The sequence below is a fragment of the Leptonychotes weddellii genome, chromosome 4 (genome assembly GCF_054177405.1).
Source record: "Leptonychotes weddellii isolate Sample4059 chromosome 4, ASM5417740v2, whole genome shotgun sequence".
NCBI lineage: Eukaryota > Metazoa > Chordata > Mammalia > Carnivora > Phocidae > Leptonychotes > Leptonychotes weddellii.
Window position 1 is genome coordinate 153,785,599 of NC_138372.1, and position 19,716 is coordinate 153,805,314.

The window sequence follows — 19,716 nt, forward strand, 5'->3', positions numbered from 1 at the left end:
AGCCCGGTGATGGGTATTAAAGAGGGCACGTACTGCATGGAGCACTGGGTGTTATACGCGAAGAATGAATCATGGATCACTACATCAAAAACTAATGATGTATGGTGATTAACATAATATAATAAAATAAAATTAAAAAAAATAAGATCGGAAGTCAATATGACAAAATGTTCATATTTATTAAATTTGAGTGGTGGGTGCAACAGGGTGAATCACATTCATTTCTCTACATTTATTTTGTATGTGTGGAAATATTTCAGAATTAGAATTTCTAATTTGACAATAACATTGGCACTTGTGTGATTGGAGACTGACTCTGGAGATATTTTTCTTCCTTCCAAAACAAAAATAAAACCATGCTGTCAGGCACTTGTCACACAACTGAGAATGTTGGCTAGTTTATTTGACTCCAAGGGTCAGAAAAGTCAGCCCGGAATCAAAAAGCAAATTGCCACGCTGGATGTCAAGGTGAAGGTGGATTGATCTCTTCTGCAACCTGGAAAGAACTTGCAGTCCAAGTGCATGGGCCCCTTTGTTGAATGGGGCAACAAAACTGGTCCAGCTCAGTCAGGCTTGAAGTGAAGACTGGGCACCCAGCCAAGGGACTGGTTAAAATTAGCCAGTGATGAGAGATGCCCACTTGGCTGTGTCCCCAGCTTGCTGACCTAGAGCTTATACTCTTTCTAGACAACATTTCTGACTCAGTTCCACCCACACTCTTCTGAGGACTAAATTTGTGACTCTGTTATTCTGGCTGAGATTACTACTTGTCCAGATGTGAAGCGTTATCCGAAAACAGCATGCATGGGTACGTTCAGTTTTGTATGGCCCCATGGCACCTGTTCCTAATATAAAATGACACCAGACAATGAAAAATTATGGCTGAAGCGTTTGAATAAGGGGTTGTGAGGACACAAAATCTTACTCCACAAGTCTCACCTTTCCTCAGCCACACTCTGATCAACATGAATGGTACACATTGGCTAACGATCTGCTAACGTGTGTTCTTTTCAGATGAAAATTGGAGACACCCACACAGATATTGAACTGAGTGGGTTGATGCCCAATACGGAGTACACAGTTACAGTTTATGCCATGTTCGGAGAAGAGGCCAGCGATCCTGTCACAGGCCAAGAAACTACACGTGAGCAGCTCAGTCATTCAGAGGAAGTACTGGAATAAAAGCCCAAATACCTGTTGGGATTCTAAACTGGGAATACTGGCTTAGGATGAAACCTCTTAGGAGCTAATTGTAACTTAAGAAAATGTGTATTTTATTTAGTGGCAGGAAATATACCAGTTGATTAAAAAAAGGAGGGGGATGGTCCTAAAAAAATGATGTCTGTGGGTACCTGTTCCTAGGACTGGCATTTTTATCCAGAAAGGAAACTAGACATCGTTCCACCCAACTGCTAAATTTAACTGAACTCCAGAAAAATTTGGAGCAAAGCGTACACAACACTTAAAATAATTATATTGCTTTTCTCTCTCCTATACTTTCTCTCCAGCCCCTGAAGTATTAAGAGAGTCACTAAACTCTATAGGCTCTTTATGGCCAAATAGTCAATATGTATTGAATGAGTGAAAAGAATTGGTCTTTTCACTTTTCGCTAATTGGGTGAGGAAGCATCGTACTTTGTGGCGATGGCTGACAACTGTTATTTTTTGTCTTCTAGGTGTTTGCTTTGTTGGCTCTCTAAGCCCTCTATCACAGGCTCGTGAATCGATTGATTGATTGATTGCCTGGGTTTAACTCTAACTGCTCTTCTGTTCCTACTAACTGTGACCTTGGCCAAGTTACCTCAGTTTTATGACCTATATAATGGGGATATTAGAATCTCCTTGCAGGCTATTGTAAGGGTTTAATGAGAGACATGAGTTATAACGATCTGTTCCAGAGCATCTCAGACTCATAGAGCATGTGACAAACCTTAACAGTTGGTTGTACTATAAGCCTGTAAAAGCTCATGAAACTAAAAAATTATTGACAAATTTTAATCTGTTGAATCAGGAGAGGGCCCTTGAAGAAGTACAGAAAACTATGGAATTGACAGGAATCTGCAGAAATACTAATGCCTCTTCATATAATTTTAGAGCAACTGCAAAGTGTTCATTTTTACACCTTCCCACAAAGCCAGTGGGATTTATCCAGGGCAGGCCTTCTACTCATGGAGTCAACAAATATATATATTGAGAACTTGCTACACTGGGGATAAAGCCGGGAACAAAATTAATCCCTAGTCCTCTGAGGTTACAATATATGGAGGGAGAGAGACAGTAGATCAATAAAATCACAATATAAGAAATAAACCAGGGACGGGAGTTGGGGATGGGGTGGAAGCATTATTTTACGGACGGTGATCCTGGAGGGCCTCAGTGGGAAGGTGACCTATGTTCAGAAACCTGAACGTTGGATGACTCAAGGGTTTTTGGCCTGAACAATAGGAAGGATGGCGTTTCCATTTGTTCAGAGGGAGAGATTGAGAGAGAAGATTGGAAAAGTTGGCAGGAGTCAGTAGTTCGGTTTGGGACAGGTTAAGTTGAAAATGCCTAGTAGATCCCCAAATAGAGAGGACAGAGGCCATCAACCTCGCTTTACACGTGGGACATTGTGGAGAAGACCAGCAGAGTGATTTGCCAGCATCGAATGACAGTTGAATGAAATAGCTAAGATTTAATTTCAGGTGCCCTGGTTTTTGATCCATTAAGTTTCTTATTTCTAGCAGGCTGTAATAATAGCATTGATCGGAAAAGAAAGACACAGAAAATGTACCTAAATCTTATTTATTTCTAAGCACGTGTAACTTATTAATACTATTCATTCCTTACAAGGAAAGTTTTTTTCTTTGTTAACTTGTTCGTTTTCTTTGTTGTAAGTTATTATCTGGGTAAAATTTTTCATATGTGAGTCGTTTAGAAATCAAAGATGCTGGGGTGGTGGGTTTTTTTTTTTTTTTTGGCTTTTTTAGGTGTATGTTATTTAACATCTTAATTATTTTCTATTCCACTTACTGCAAAGTGCCTTTAAGTCCACCAAGAAACCTGAGAATCTCCAATGTTGGCTCAAACAGTGCTCGGTTAGCCTGGGACCCAACGTCAAGAAAGATCAGTGGTTATCGAATTGTATATAACAATGCAGATGGCACGGAAATTAATGAGGTAAGCTGTGGATCACAATTTCTATTTTTTTTTTTTTTTTTTGGTGGGTGTATGTTAGCTTTTTCTGGCTGCACAACCGATCATTCCCAAAACTATAGTGGCTTAAAACAATACAAATTGTTTATTTTCTCTCACAGTTTTTGCCAGGAATTAGTGCGTCAACTACTTGGATCTATATTTCTGGCTTGGGGTCGCTCATGAGATCATTGCCAGATAGTGGCTGCTGCTGATGTCATCACAATGGCTTTTCATTCAAATGTCTGGTGCCTGGTCTGGGAAGACTGGGTCCGCTGGGAGCCAGAGCAGCTCTCCGTGTCTCCAACTAGACTCTTTACATGATCCCTCCAGCATGGCAGTTTTAGGGACTTGTTACATGCTGGCTCAGGAGTGCCCAAACATGTGTCCGAAGAGACAAAGAGAAAGAGAGAGAGAGAGAGCACTAGGTGAAAGCTCTGTCACCTTCAGTTACTCAGAGAAGTCACAGAATAGCTAAGATTTAATTTCCGGTGCCCTGGTTTTTGATCCATTAAGTTTCTTATTTATAGCAGTACCTCCACCCCATGCAACTGGTAGGAGATATCACAAGTCCCCACATGGATTCAACATGAGGAGGAACACAGGTCCCACCTATGGTGAGGGGCAGGTGGGATGGGAGATATATGTTGATGTGGCCATCTTTGGAGTATATAGTCTGCCCCGGTGCAAGGAGGTGGGGAAGTAGGTATCTTCCTAGATGTTGTAAACTAGAATTAATGTCAGTGTAGTCCACTTTATCTCTCTGCTTTCGAGTAAACTACCATCTGAAAGATGCTAGTTAGATGAGTTAAATACAAAACTGAGTAATTCAAGTTTTGTGTAGGAAGATACTTTAAAATAGCAGAACTTCCTAGAACTCATGAAGATACAGTATCTTATACTCAGTCACTAATAACTTCTTCACAAATAATAATTTCTCCACAAATTCCTTCCTTGGGAATATATTTTAACAGGTTAGATAGCAAAGTTACTATTATTTTTCCTCAACTTGATCCAAGAAGTTAAGACCAAGAGGGAAATATGTTGGATTACATCACTTCTATTTTCTGACCAGATGAAGAAACTATTTTCATTTGCAGAGACAAACTGTTTCCTACAATTAAATCCAAGCAGTATTTTGCAGAATGCCCCCTCACACGGGACATTGGATAATGAATGCACAATACTGCACATTTGCTAATATTTGATATTTGTATATATTGTGAAATCATCAGCACAAGAAATGTACTTAACATCCTGTTAACAACAGCTGTTGTGGCCTCTTATGGTATTTTAGGTTATTTGCCATTATAAAGAATGACCCCAGACTAATATATTTGTTGAAAACTACATGTGTTTTTTTGTAATGTTTTTCTTGGAGATGCCTTTGGCACTTGCTATTTCTAATTTGTATTGTGCTGGGAAATTAGAAAACTGTATTTGGTAAAACTGAATTTAAAACATGAGAAAATGGTCTATGAATTAAAATCTGAGAAAATTTTATTTGAGTAAAATACATAAACAATATGTGGTTTTACTGTAGCATTTCCAGTTTGACTGGTGTGTATATGTCTGTGTGTGTGTGTGTGTGTGTTCTTATTTCTTAATTCTTAACCATGCCATTGAGACTAAATGTTGCTAGACAAATGTCTTTTGTCTAAGTGTAATATTACTTTGCCTAATTTTGGCATATACGATTTTAAGGGTGAGTAGTCCTACTATATTTTGCTTTAACTTGTGTTAATTAAGCTTTTATTTACAGGCAATGCTATAGTTGGGTTTTTAGGAAACTTCCAAAACATTCTGGAATGAACTTTAAAATGTCCCAACCAAAATCTACTTAGTTATATAACCTGCCATTGATCATAAGCTTTTGCTTTTGACTCAATTTCTATTTCTCTGATTTACTTCCTGTTCCTCCCATCTTCCCTCCTTCACTTCCTCTTTCTCCCTTTTGTCTTTTCTGTATTATCCCTCTCTCCAACTGCTTGGAGACCAAGGAAGAAAAATGAAACAGGGCACCCAAATGTCAGTGGTGATGATGGTGATGGCCGCTAACCCGTGCTGAGTGCTTACCTTGAACCAGCCACTGTTCTGAGAGTTTACAGAGAGCCCCTCAGGCAACCCTTAGAGAAAACATGCTGAAAACATGGCTTGTCAGCTGAGGACAGGGCCATCTCAGAGAGCATGTGCTGGGAGAGGACTTGGGGAAATGCGCAAGCAGGATGGAAAACTAAAGTGCTGCCATTTGAGTTTTATAAATGAAAGGCCAGTTTTTAGACTCAAACGCAAGTCCAGTTCCCGACAGCTATGACTCAACAAGAGAGCCCAGAGCGGAGCCCAGTCCCTTGTTCCTCATCAAGGACTCTTTCTTTATCCATCCCAGAATTAGACTGAAATTAAGCTTTCAGGCCAGACTGTTTGAAAATTTTTCAAAAATAGTTATATAACCATGAGATCATGGTCATTTGTTATCATCTTCTCAAATTCTTCTCCTACATCTTAAAAGTACTACCAACAAAATCAGTTCCAGAACTCAGTCTAAAACATAATATAACTAATAAAAATAGATTACACCTTAACGTTTTCATTTGATGGAATAAAATAATCAGTAGTTAATGCATAAAATATGGTCTGTTCAAAGTCAAATAATGCTTTAATAAATAAAAGAGATCTTTTCAACAGATATATATATATATGTTTCAACATGTATGCTGAAAAGATATGTACGTATATGCATATGTATCTATGTACATATATAACAGGGGAAAACTGTGTGTGTATATACACACTTTTTCCCTTTTTGTCTCTTGGTGTACCAAAGAAAGTTTGATTTTTAACTGCTTTGTGTATGTTTGGTATCTTCGTGAAATGCCTATTTGTCACAGATTTGGGACTTAGAAGTCAAGGCATAACTACCCATTCCAGCTAATAGATTTATGTCCTGGAAGTTAGTTTAGGTCTTTAGGCCTCCCATTCCTTGTTTGTAAAATAGCTATTATAAATACCTAGGGTTTGGTGGGGGGAAGAGGGGGCTAAACACGACAATGAATGTGAAGTCCTTGATATGTTTAAGTGCTCAGTAAACCCAGCTATTATAATCCAGAACAACAGAGGCAATATGTAAATATCATTTAGAAGAACATGTCTTGAACTCCTATTTTAAATACAGATTTGTCTTTTCTGTGAGTTTAATGAAGCCATACTGTGCATGGGATTTTGAGTCCTATAAAATACTTGTGTTGATGCACTGGGTACTAGCTGGTTTTCCATTGGCAAGTTCCTTAACTTTTCAGAGTCTCAGTTTCACCATCTTCAAATTAAGGGTAATAATTAGCTACTCTACAAGGTTGTGGACTACTGGTTAAAGGAACTAATACACAGGAAGCATGCAGACAATACCTAAACCAAAGTAAACATTAAATGCTAAGAATGACCTATAATATTATCAGACCCAGATTCAGAAGAAGATAATCAATATTTTCAGTTCACTCCTGTAACTAATACTCTGGCTTAAAATAATAATCCATGATTATGCAACCTGGGCAGAGCTCAGCAAGGACAGCTTGGCTCTGCTGATCCATGTGGCGTCAGCCGAGGTGACTCTTGCATTCATGAGGGAGCTTGACTGAGCCAGAATTTCCAAGATGACTTCACTTCTGTGTCTGGTATCTCAGCCAGGGTGGCTGAGGTTGGTTGGCCCTCTCTAGAAGAGTGGCTAAGGGTTCCAAAAGGATGAAAATGGAAGCTCTTTCCCCCAAGACTCACACTCTCTTTTTTGACCTGCATTTGATTTCTTAGCGATGTATATGGTTTCTGGATTGCTCTGAGTTCTAAGGAGCCCTTTATTATCTTTCTTAAAAATGATCTTTGGTGCCTCCTCTGTTCACTCAAAAACAAATATAATTCAACATGCAGTACTGAAGAAGCTAAACAAGGTCCTGCCCTGGAGGGGCTTACCCTCTACGCAGGAGAAAATAAATATATAAAATAATCGCAGGCTGTGTTTGGTGCTGGGAGGAAACAAACAAGCGCAGTGTTAGGGGATAGCCCTACTGAGGTAGGTGACAAGAGAAACCTCCTGTCAGGAGGTAAAAGTTAAGCACAGTCCTGAGAGATGACAAAGGTCTAGTTTTGAAAAGAGCTAGGATCCCAAAAAGCATGAATTGCATGTGCAAAGGCCCTGAGGTGGGAAAGACACTACCTGAGAGGTCAGTGTGGTTGGAGCCCAGCAGGTGATTGAAATTATGGCAAGAAAAAGAGCACTGCTCCAGATTATGCAAGACCAAGAGGTCATCGCAGGATGCTTGGTTTTGATTTGGAAGGCAACAGAGGTAGCCAAGGAAGGTTTTAAGTAGGACAGTGACACATTTTATATTTTGGTAAAGGTCACATTGACTGCAGTGAGCAAATCCATACAGTAAGCTTAGTCAACTTCCCCTTAACCTCAGGTGCTATCAAGTTTAGTCATTGATAGTATTGTAAATAATGGATCTTACTGATATTGCTCTAAATACCTCTTGAAAACATTTTAAATGGTATCTTTTTTTGGCAGAGTCTGCTATCAGGTAAATAGGTTCATTTCTTCCATTCCTCAGCATCTTATTATTAAGTGCCTCCCCTACAGGGGTTTTGGAAGGGTTAATCGAGACAATGTACAGAAAATGCTTAAGTCAGGCACCATTTACTTGGTCTAGAATATGCCCCCAGTGCTATGTAGCTCAGAGGCCCAAGACCCAAACTTTCAGTGATAAAGCTGTGTGTGTTTTTTCTCTTCATGGAGGATGGCTTTGCTCAGGGCTCTGTGTTCCAAATCCTGCTTCCATTTCTTCTTACTTTATGGTTTCTCTCTCTCTCTTTTTTTTTTAAGATTTTACTTATTTATTTGAGACAGAGAGAATGAGAGACAGAGAGCATGAGAGGGAGGAGGGTCAAAGGGAGAAGCAGACTCCCTGCCGAGCAGGGAGCCCGATGCGGGACTCGATCCCGGGACTCCAGGATCATGACCTGAGCCGAAGGCAGTCGCTTAACCAACTGAGCCACCCAGGCGCCCTTACTTTATGGTTTCTTTCTTCATTCTTTGCTGTTCCCTTTCTAATCCTTCCTATACCCTGGGTCCTTATCCTTAACACTTCATCCCTTATGTACTCTAAAGAGATTGGTACATATTTTTCCCAAATAAATCTCTCTGTGGAAGATAAAGGAATATTTCAAATGTTTACTATGATCTTTGGTGTGAATATCCCCTGATTCTTCCCCTGCATGGTTGCTCATCTGGGTAGCTCTTACAGGAGTTATTGTGTGATAATTCGTCATGGGTCAGGGAGCCCAGGCAGTGAAGCCAAAAACTGGCTGCTCCTAGCAGATCAGGCTGGAAACATTATATTTATTTCTGGTAGCATTGTCAGGTGTGTGCACTTTCCCTTCTAGATCTTTAACGAGTGGAAATAACGTTGTTTGCAAAGATGTCCTCAGAATTAACGGAGAGGTAATCTATTTAAAGGTGAAGATTAGAATTGTGTAATACAGAAGCTGACTGATTCTAGAATTCAGTAATATTTTGGAAGTCTTTATAGCTCTGCTGCCAGGCCCAGTAAACTACAGACAATAAGAAAATGCCTTTTGTTTCCTGTGTCTGGAGAGTATCGGATGTAGCTGGTCCGACTTCTCTGTTTTGCAGGTTGAAGTCGATCCTGTTACTACCTTCCCTCTGAAGGGCTTGACGCCGCTCACGGAGTACACTGTGGCCATTATCTCTATCTATGATGAGGGGCAGTCGGAGCCTCTGACTGGAATTTTTACCACGGGTAAGCCTTATTACGATTTGGAAGTTTCCAAGAGTAACTATATAGAAACCAGAAGCTGGAGCAGCTTCCTCAACTGTGATTTTGAAGAGATTGCATTTTGATCTTTGTGTTGTATTATTATTATTTTTAAAGATTTATTTCAGAGAGAGAGAGAGAGCACACATGCTCATGTGGTGGGGGGAGGGGCAGGGGAAGAGGGAGAGAGAGAATCTCAAGCAGGTTCCCCACTGAGCACAGAGCCCAAGATGGGGCTCTATCTCATGACCCTGAGATCACGACCTGAACCAAAACCAAGAGTTGGATGCTTAACCGACTGAGCCACCCAGGCGCCCCTACGTTGCATTAACAACTGAACAATTAGGTGACTAGAATGTGTACTGCTTAATTATTTTCTATCAAAGCAAGGGAAAGAGAGGAAAGATCATCTAAATTCAAAAGGTCCCAGTTAAATAAATGTGTGTACTCTTCTATTCCTAATCTTACACCATTTCTTTTTTCTATGGGTCTAAAAATTTCACAGCTTTCTTCTGTTTTCATATGCATGTATGTTAAGTTGAACTTCCAAAATTGTTGATACCCAACAATTTTTTGACCTGCAAGAATGACAGTTTCATACTATGTAACCTAAGACATCAATCTGTAGCCAATAATATATTCATGCAGCCTGATATATTAATACAACAATATGGAATCTTTTAAATACTAAAATAAAAAACATAAGGCATGACTGCATGATTTTCCTTTTCTATGTATACTCTGTAGTCAATAAATACAAAAATTTTTTGCCTCTTGGTGGCAACAATTCTATTGTTTGCTTTCTGAACTTAACATTGCTTTGCTTGGGAAAACAATTGAGTGCTATACTGAGGACAGGAGGAGCTATTTTGGAGAGAGAAGAAATATGCTCCATTGAGAAATAATGTTGACAGAAAAAAGTTCAGTAATTCCGCAAAACTTCCTGAGGGCTAACTCCAGTTGGGATTCTCCTGGTGTCCTGTGAAAGAGTTTTAAAATCTCTAATTTCAGGGTGCTTGGGTGGCTCAGTGAGTTAAACGTCTGCCTTCGGCTGAGGTCATGATCCCTGAGTCCATGATCCTGGAGTCCCGGGATCAAGCCCCATGTCGGGCTCCCTGCTCAGTGGGGAGTCTGCTTCTCCCTCTCCCTTAGCCCTTCCCCCTGCTTGTGTTCTGTTTCTCTCTCAAATAAATAAATAAAATCTTTTAAAAAATAAATAATAAAATCTCTAATTTCAAGTAATAAAAATCAATGACTGAGAATGACTGACACACAGTTGGATGTCGGGCTCTTGTACATCCCTGAAGTATGAAACTGTGGAAGATCTGATGAATCATCTTTCACTTCCGATGGCACCCATATGTACAAGATTAAAAGGATGTCAGGTTCTTCTTTAACTTATTACAAGGGGATAATTTAAGCACAAAAGCAAATAAAACTAACAGGGACATCTCCCAGACCTTGAGGACACCAATTTGTTAATTTCCTCAACATAATGAGAAAATAATATCTTGGTAAACTAATGAATAGGACATTCTTACTTTTTATAGTTCGTGAAAAGAGCCAAATAGAGAATCTAAGAGTTCTGGAAATTACTGGAAGACTTTAAAAACTGTGCTGTGTCCATGGTCTTTCTGATTTATACCATGGGTAAATGCTGGCTGCAGAAACTTGAGGTCCCACTGGGCTGATGGGCATGGCTTTCTCAGCTTCCATGTGCTTTCCTAAAGCCAGGGGTTCCTCAGAGAGCCTTCTTCCCACAGCCCTGGGAGCTGCTTGAGTTTGGCTTCCTTGCCTTCTCCATTCTCTGACAAAGTCTCCTTCCTTGGCTCACAGAGGAGGTTCCAGCCCAGCAATACTTGGAAATCGATGAGGTGACGACAGATAGTTTCAGAGTGACCTGGCATCCCCTTTCGGCTGATGAAGGGCAGCACAAGTTGATGTGGATTCCAGTCTATGGTGGGAATACTGAAGAAGTGAGTTGTCTGAAATAGACTGAAAAGTAATCTGGAGCATTTTCTCTGGAAGTGGATACCCACTGCACATTTGAGTTAGTCTTCACTTTAGAAGAGATTGAGAATCCCAGAAGTAATTAATATTTTGCCTGGCATAGAGTTTTATAAATGTCAAATCAAATGATTTTTCTAAGATTAAAATGTTATTTTTTTGGCTAGGGTCTTCGTCATATATACAATATATTTTCAGGTCCTTTGACTTTCATAAATGACATTGAATAAAAAAAATTTCAGCTGGTACTTTTGCAATATTAATAGCTTGTTTGTTGAGGGAATGGAAAGGAATTAGGTCTCTACTTTGAATTTAAAATTGAATTCAGTGGCCCTGGAGTTCTTCATGCTTAGTTGTTTCTTGCTTATGCTCAGGATAACTTTTTCTCCTTTTTATTATTTTTTCTTAACTTTCACTGCTATTCCAGTAAACCCAATTACTAAGCACCAAATGCTTTTCAGGTTCTCCTAAAAGAAGACCAAGACTCACATGTTATTGAAGGCCTGGAGCCCGGCACTGAATATGAAGTGTCGCTCTTGGCCATAATGGATGATGGGAGCGAGAGTGAGGTGGTAACCGCTGTGGGGACCACACGTAAGTGTCAGTCTGGCTGAGGGGACTTCACCAGTGGCCACCATCCATTCTGATACCCTCCCCCGCCCACCTGGTTGCCTGCCCATCCACCTTATTCCTGCCTACAGAGGCTTCCATTTCTCTATATCCCCCAGAGTTCTTCATGTGCCCTCACCTTTTTAATGAAACTGCTATGTGAAGCATATGAGAATCCTAGGCTATCACCATAAAGGCAGAGACCATATCTGTCTTGTTCACCATTATGTCCCCAGCAGTAGCATAGTGCTTATTATATTTTAACTGTGCAATAAATACTCGTTGAATGGACGGATGGATGGGTAAAATAATTTATAAGTGAATAAAGGAGCGAACAAATAAGCTGAGGGCAAGCATGTCCAAGAGCTTTTGGAATTTCCCAAGTCAATCTTGGTTCCAAGAATCTTGTATAAAATGCACTCGCTGATTCATTCATCCCTTCATTTTTTAAATATGAGCTATTAACCACATATTAAATTTTCTTTGATGAGGTTCCGTGGAATCAGATTCTGAGACAGAAAATTGCATCCAGAAGGTTAATTGAAGACTGTAGTTGGGAGATACATCTGTAAGAAAGTAAGGATGGCAGGATGAGGCATAGGGAGAAGCTCAAACTGAGCCTTTGGCTAATTCCATGAGGAGTTCTGGACCTGGGATGACCCTCCGCAGTTGTCCCAAACTGAGTCAATGAGGCTGAGCCTTTGTATCCCTGCATCTCCAGTATTTGGAGGTGGGCCATCCCATAACAGAGTCTGTGACCTCGGGGGGGCAGTTCCCAGAGCTCTGAGCCATTGGCAGCCAGTATTCCAGAAGCTGGTGATGAATGTGTTGACCCTGAAGAGGGGGCTCTGGGCAGAGAACCACACAACTGCTCCAATGCGCTGGTTGCCCAGGGTGAATACACGACATAGAAAATGCACTTATTCTCTTCCTTGGTGGTCTTGTTTGGCTGCCCTTTCACAGCATGATCTACAGCACTGTTTATTTTCCTTTAATTACCATGGTTATGCCCCATTTCACAGTAACAGGAGGTTTCACAAAGTTATATGTGTAATTCAAATGTTTATCTGAAGGCTAGTATCTGTGATTAGAAACATTCACTTCTTTGGGGTTCAGTTTCCTTATCAGCAGAATAGGTATCACGTCTGCTTTATTTACAGCTCATTTCTTCTTTCTTGCAACCAGAGTCAAGGTGGTTGGGAGAAACAAGTGAGATAATATAGGTGAAATTTTCTTTGAAAACTATAAAATGCTATACACAAACATGTAGTTACGATCATTACAGAATTTTAAAGTAATGAGTATTTTTTTAGTTGACAGTTTTTGGACCGAACCATCTACGACCATAGCCCCCACCAGCCCTGTGACGTCAGGTAAGGACAAATAGAATTTGTCCCCATTTACCCATAAGAAAAGTTTGATTTAAACAGAAGTTATGTTGTCCCAGTTTTATTTATTTTACATTATTATTTAGGAATGGGGCCTTCCAATTCAAATTTTATTCCTCTTAGAACCTCTCAACCTTTCCTTAGCCCTAAATGCCAATGAGTCTTTGGACTTCACTGTGACATCTCTACTTGTTCCATCTTTGTTTTGGGTTCCTATTTAGTCTTTCAGAGAATGTTCACATAGCACAGCCCAGGACTTTATTCCTTCTCTTGATTACAGTGACTTCTATTGTCGTCTGTTGAGAATTACTCACATCATGGTGTCCTTGCATTTCTGTGGGTAACTGAGACCTGGCTGGTCTAATGGGCTTCCCACCTCAGCTATTTTCTCTTTCAACTTAACTTCCGCCTCCCTCACCCCCATTATGATACACTTTCCAACTAGCTGTCAGAGTCAACTAGGTGAAACACAAGTTTGATTATACCGCTTTTTTTCCCACCTAAAACCCTCAGTGGCTCTCCATCACCCATTCATTCATTCACTGATTCATTCATTCTCCAGTTAATCTTTATCGAGCCCTTCTTTAGCACAATGCCCCAAATCTCTTTATCATAACATCCAAGATCCTTCTGCTTTTCTTCTTGGACTCAGCCATATTTTCCAAGCTCTCCCATTTCCTCCTGCCATCTAGAACTCCTAGCCCTGAAGGTGAGACATTGTCTCTCATTCCCACTACCTGGTACCCTCCCCCAATTTTGCCTGCTAAATGTCACTCTCTTCCCTCCTCTGTGACTTTTACTATTTTTGTCAAGTGTTCATCCCTGTGTATCTCAAAGGCCTAACACAGTCTGACATAAAGGAAACACTCAGTGAATGTTTGCTGCGTGAATGGATGAATGAAGAGAAGAAAGAATCACTGGAGATGGACAGAGTGAAATGAAGTCAGATGGGATAAAGGAGGGAGCCAGCATCTCGGGAGAGGAGAAGGAGTGTGTCAGAGAGCATGGGTGAAGGAGTTTGGACAGATATCAGAGGAAGGATAATATCCACATGGGCTGAATGGATAGAGGCAGCCATGGTGAGAGATGTATGCTTTGAGTGACAGGTGTTGAAATAGAAATGAGGGAACAAATGAATAGGATGTATGTTGGATGCTGGATCATACACTGAGGTTGACCCCATCTGGTCCCTCATTTTTGCTTCTCCAGCAGAGCACTGGTGGGAGGTGTTCGTGGGCATGCTCCCCTGGAGGTTCCCCTTGCCCAAGGACTTCTCCCCAGTTCCCTTTACTTATATATATATATATATAGTTTTGAGGGGTCCATGGTCCACCTTGTAAGTATCTCTTAAACTCATTTCTATCTGCCACCCGTAGATATGATGCCCACCCCACCCCTGCCATTAACCACTAAAGCTGAATTGTTCTTCATATGACTCTACATTAGAGAGATATATTAAGTGATATTTGTTGCCATGTCCGCAGACGGTCTCTAGAGCTCATTTTGGAATATGATGGGTTAAAAGTTCTTTAATCCTTGGTTGTGCTTATTCCAGTTTTCCGAACAGGAATCAGAAACCTGGTTGTAGATGACGAAACCACTTCTAGCCTGCGGGTAAAATGGGACATTTCAGACAGCAGCGTGCAGCAGTTCAGGGTGACCTACCTGACTGCTCAAGGGGACCATGCGGAAGAAGTGGTAGGAACGGTCTGTATATGTACAACTGCCTAGAAACCATGCAGTTCCCTGACTAACAGAGCTTATGAGGCTGTCTCCAGAGATCTGTGCAAACTGGACTGCTCATTTCTTGGTGACTCTACCATCTCCAGAAACTAATGTTTTCTGTTCATGCAGACTTCACTACTGGTTTCTTGATGACCTTTCTATCTCCAAAACTAGCTCCACATTCGACTTGCTTCAAATTGAGCAAGCTTCTGAAACTTGTCTCCCATGCTGCTTCTGCTGCCCTGACAATTCGTTAGAGCACCAAAGTTGGGTCATACATTGTCCACTGCATACCGTCACTGTGTGTATATACAGTTGACCCTCGAACAACACGGGTTCGAATTGCGCAGGTCCACTTATATGTGGATTTTTGTGATAAATACAATACAGTCCTGTGTATGTATTTTCTCTTCCTTATGATTGTCTTGATAACATTTTTTTCTAGCTGACTTTATAGTAAGAATACATCATGTAATACATACAACATACAAAAATATGTGTTAATCAACTATTTACACAAATCGGTAGGGCTTCTTGTCAACAGAAGGCTATTGGTAGTTAAGTTTTAGGGGCGTCAAAAGTTATACATGGATTTTGGACTGTGCAGGGGCTCACCAGCCCTAATACCTGTGTCGTTCAAGGATCAACCACACACATATATAAACTTCTAACATATAGACTTTTAATATATACACATATGCTAAACTTCTTTGCCCTTGGGAATATGATTAAAAGTTTCTATGCAAAGCATGCATGAAAGGTTGTCTTTATATAGTTGAAGTGTTCCTAATAAGAGAGCATCCATTAATACATAGTTATGTTTTTCACTGACATCAACTCATTTTCGGCAGTTCTATAGTCATTTCTAACTTATTCTTGAATCTGACTGTTTCCCTAAGGGGATTTGATTTTTATATGCTGAGTTTTCTTTGTTTCATCTAATTTGTTTTTTTATATTAGAAACCTGGGTACACTTTGAGTCATGGCCTTCCCGTGTTTTCTTAATTGACACCATATCATTCCTTTTATTCAAGAACATGAACATTGTTTCCTGGATGTGCTTCCTATCAGACCAGATAACTCCAGTTTGCATCTAAAGGAAATTTTTCTTTTTAGTCATGGACTATGCCTTCTTTAACCTCATTACTTGTATTTCTTGCCCCCTGCTGCATTATTTTGAGACACTCTAGGAAAGACATCTCCAAATTCATTATTGCTCAATGAATAACATTATTATCCTTTCTTCCTCCTCCTTACATATAAAGCCTTTGATGAAAAATTATTTTCAGTTATGTGCTTACATAAACAATTATTTGAGCCTAAAATTGTCTCAGGAAAGTATTTAATTTCAGGCTGATAGAGGACTTGTTACAGAGCACAATGATACCCTTTGGAATAAGTCAGGTGCGCGGTGAATAACCAGAAGGTCCATGAAATTGGTCTGGGGTGCTTTTAGAAGGTTGATGGACACTTAAACAAATTAAATTGAGTTATAAATTCACTCAGATCATACATTTCAAATGACCCATGATTGAAAAATTCAAAATAAGATTGTACTTAACAATGGTAACTAGGGACATAATTTGGATGTTTCATTTGCCCTGTTATTGCTCCATATTTTAATTTAGTTCCTAAAAATGAGACCCGTAAAAACTTCCCAGAATAAGAGTTTTGTTTTTTATTTCTACTCTTTCCAAGAAACATATTAAGCTTCTTGCTAAATTATCTTGCAACTTGGGAAGACTAACAATTTAATCTCATGCATGTACTTGTAAGTTATGCAAGGTAAAATAATAATAATATTTACTTTGGGTTGTCTCTAGATAATATTCCCTTTACTAGTTTCTTTCATTTCACACTGTTTATTTTGAAACACTTGGACACCTACGTGAAGGAAAAAAAAGATCAAAAGTCTGAAACACACATGTGGCCCCAGTTAAGCAAACCCTTCATAAAAATGAAAAATATTGATAAATTTGGTCGTGATTATTTACTGTGCAGAAGTGTTTTTGCTAAACCGAAGAAAGTACTGTGGAATTTTAAATATCAAGCTCCTCTACCGAATTCCACTTGAATTGGATTTGTACACACTTAATTTACAGGCATATTTTCAGGGACCCAACTGAGGATTAATTGAGAATTCATATCTCAGTGTTTAGGAAATATTACTTCTACATAAGTGTATTATTATTATTAGAGACAGAAAGTGGGTGCATCTAGATTTAGATTATAAAACAAAAATAGGGAGGCGGTTGCAAATCTGTAACAAAATTCAAAGGCCTTGAACTCCCAACACCAAATGAGTATCTTTAAGTAATAATGCATGACAGAGAAAGGCAGAGAGCTAAAGCACATTATAAAAGTGAGAAAGTTGTGTCCAGATAAGAGAAATGCCTCTTACCGTCTTACCAAATTTTCCTTAACTGTAAAAGCTCATTAGATTTGCTTAAGGAAATGATCAAATGAGAGCATCGTATTCGTCTGTAACATTAGTAAACAAAGTAAAACTTCAGTATATGGAAAACAAGGAGAATTCAATTTCCTTTTCCAGTCGAGTAAGTGAAGTATTCATATACTTGCTAAACCTAATCAAATCTACCAAATATTTCCAATAAAAAGCTTTTGAACTTGCAGAAAGTAAAGCTACTTGACCGGCAATGACTTTGCCCTGAATTTGTTGTCAGGGTATGGAGGTCTCACACTTCTTTATTTGTGAAAGGCTGATCAGGATTTCAGACTTTCCTAGAGCCTAGATGTCAACATCCATAACCATGACCTGAATTCTGATTTGCAAGAAATGTTCCAGAACACGTATACTCAGTGTGTGGCTCTGTCTCCTACAAGATAAGTTCGGAGAGTAAGATTAAGCTTTTAGAAACATTTATAGCGATTTGACGATCCTGCAATATCCAAGGACATGATCATTTTTTCCAGAAATTTTGTTTTATTGTATTTTATAAAAATATTAGTCTTCAATAGATTGGAGTTAAAATGGCAGCGCCAAATCTACCCAGCCCCCTACCACAGATAGCATTTGACTCACTGTCTAGACACAGTTTTATAAGGTAGGAACACAATGAGATGCAGGGAACCCTATTTCTACTGATGGGATCCAGGCTGCTCCGAACAGCTTTGGACAATAATGGAGCCAGACATGAAGTTCCATTTCTAAAAGAAAATTTAAAATGTGAAAGTTCACTGGTTAGATTTGCATCTCATTTAATCATAAGCATCTTTTATAGAACTGTTTTATAAACAAAACTGCCATCTGCTGTGATCTGCTGCATCTGTTTTTAGTAAGAGCCCATCTTTACCCTGCTCTGTGCAAACAAGCAGAGGCCAAGCAGAAGGAACTTTGCATTCCCAAGAGGAGATTTACATTTTATTCTTGGAAATGAATATCATTAGGGTAAAAAGGTTCAAGTGGTATAGCCACATGGAGCAGGGTGTAGTGGTTAAAGCAAGGCTCAGGCTAGATATCCTGGATTTCAGGATGGCTTCTTTACTCAATAGCTGTGTGGGCCTCAGTTTCCCCATATGTAAAATTCATGTAAGGTTACTCCTTACCTCAAAATGTTGTGGTGAAGAGTAAGTGAATTGCTATATTAAAATTCTTAGGGTAGCATCTGGCGCGTAGTAATTGCTGGGTAAAAGATGACTATTATTATAAACCACAGCAACTACTTCCTAACAAGCTCAGTGATTCCTCCAAAATGGCACTACTGCTTTCAGAATTCCACCGTCTAAATGTGATTTATTCCAAGCCCGTGCATTTCTCAGTTTGAGAGATGACCTTATTTAAGGAGTATCAACATGGGTGGTTTGCTAAACAGACAGCTTGGACCGAATGCCCAGGCTCTGTGTTTCGAAGGAGTTCTGTTTAAAAGAAGTGCCCTGAAGGAAGTTACATTGATGGGGTAATCCAAGTCAGGGCAACCCCTGTTCTTCCTTTACCTGTCCTTAATGCCGGGCTTATCTAACTCATTCGAGAATAAAGCAGAGCTCTTTAAAAAAAAAAAAAAAAATCTTCCTCCCGGGTCCACATCCATACAGCCCTGTAGTATATTTCAGTGTCCCTTTCATTCAAGGAGTAAAATCATACTAATTCAATATAAAATCACCTAATTCAGACTTCCTTTTTAACAGTACATTTTAGAAAATTGCTTTTAGAGCTTAGCAGTATCTTAGCAACAGCTGCTTCTGGGTTCAACTCGAGGCTTCCTAGGGCTTATTCCATGATTTATAGGTCTCTTCCCTCATCCAGAAGTAGACAGCACAGCCCTTTGCCTGCTGGCATTTTACCCAGCCCTTGAATCAGAAAGCATCTCCAGCGGTCCCAGTCTTGTGACTCCTTGAAACATGTTTGGGTCAGTTCTTAGATCTTACTTAGCATTTTTCCAGCCATGATTAAGTTCCTCAGATGGCCCAGAGATGTGCCAGCATCTGACTGCAGAAGCAGAGGCAGAAAGGCTTGTGGTTTTAACATTGAGAACATGTGGCTTTTCTGGTCCATATGCTCTTTGGGGGGATACCAGAATTTTCACTACTGAGCCACGTGGCATGTTACACTGATGCTTGTGCAGTGTGGACCTCACCCCTGCATTTCCGTTTTTGTAGCCTTGAGAGGTAGAGTGATGGTGATTTCAGATTGAGGAAGACATCTCCTTTTAGAAATAAAAAAGCTGCCTCAGTTTTTAGTCCTACTGCTAACTCTGTTTTGCTCTGGAAAACGCGGATTTAATGTGTGGTTCTGTTGTTCTTGGCTAGTTTCCATTCTTTTCTAAAGTGCTGGGATTGGATTATGTCTGAGAGAGTAAAGAATGGAAGGCTGAATTTTCAAGAGGATACTTAAGTGGAATAAAAAATGATAAGCAGGCTGGGTTATAGAATGAACCCTCCTAAGCTATAAACACCTGCTTTCCAAATAGATAATGATTCTCACTTCTGGGTACTTTACAAATGCTGAAAAGATGTTGAGAGAAGATGATTCC

The 19,716-nt window shown here is 39.7% G+C and overlaps 1 protein-coding gene across 4 annotated transcripts in view; it reads left to right on the forward strand.

Annotated features, from left to right (window-relative positions):
• The window catches only part of COL14A1 (collagen type XIV alpha 1 chain), a 207,315-nt gene that overhangs the window by 72,528 nt on the left and 115,071 nt on the right, over nucleotides 1–19,716 (forward strand). For 3 of the 4 annotated variants that reach the window (XM_081816457.1, XM_081816455.1, XM_081816459.1), the window contains 7 exons: nucleotides 1,015–1,144; nucleotides 3,020–3,159; nucleotides 8,855–8,981; nucleotides 10,833–10,972; nucleotides 11,465–11,597; nucleotides 12,926–12,985; nucleotides 14,556–14,707. In XM_081816457.1, coding sequence (XP_081672583.1) covers nucleotides 1,015–1,144; nucleotides 3,020–3,159; nucleotides 8,855–8,981; nucleotides 10,833–10,972; nucleotides 11,465–11,597; nucleotides 12,926–12,985; nucleotides 14,556–14,707 — 882 coding nt within the window. The remainder of the gene's footprint in view (nucleotides 1–1,014; nucleotides 1,145–3,019; nucleotides 3,160–8,854; nucleotides 8,982–10,832; nucleotides 10,973–11,464; nucleotides 11,598–12,925; nucleotides 12,986–14,555; nucleotides 14,708–19,716) is intronic. The other variant, XM_081816456.1, reaches the window with a different exon arrangement.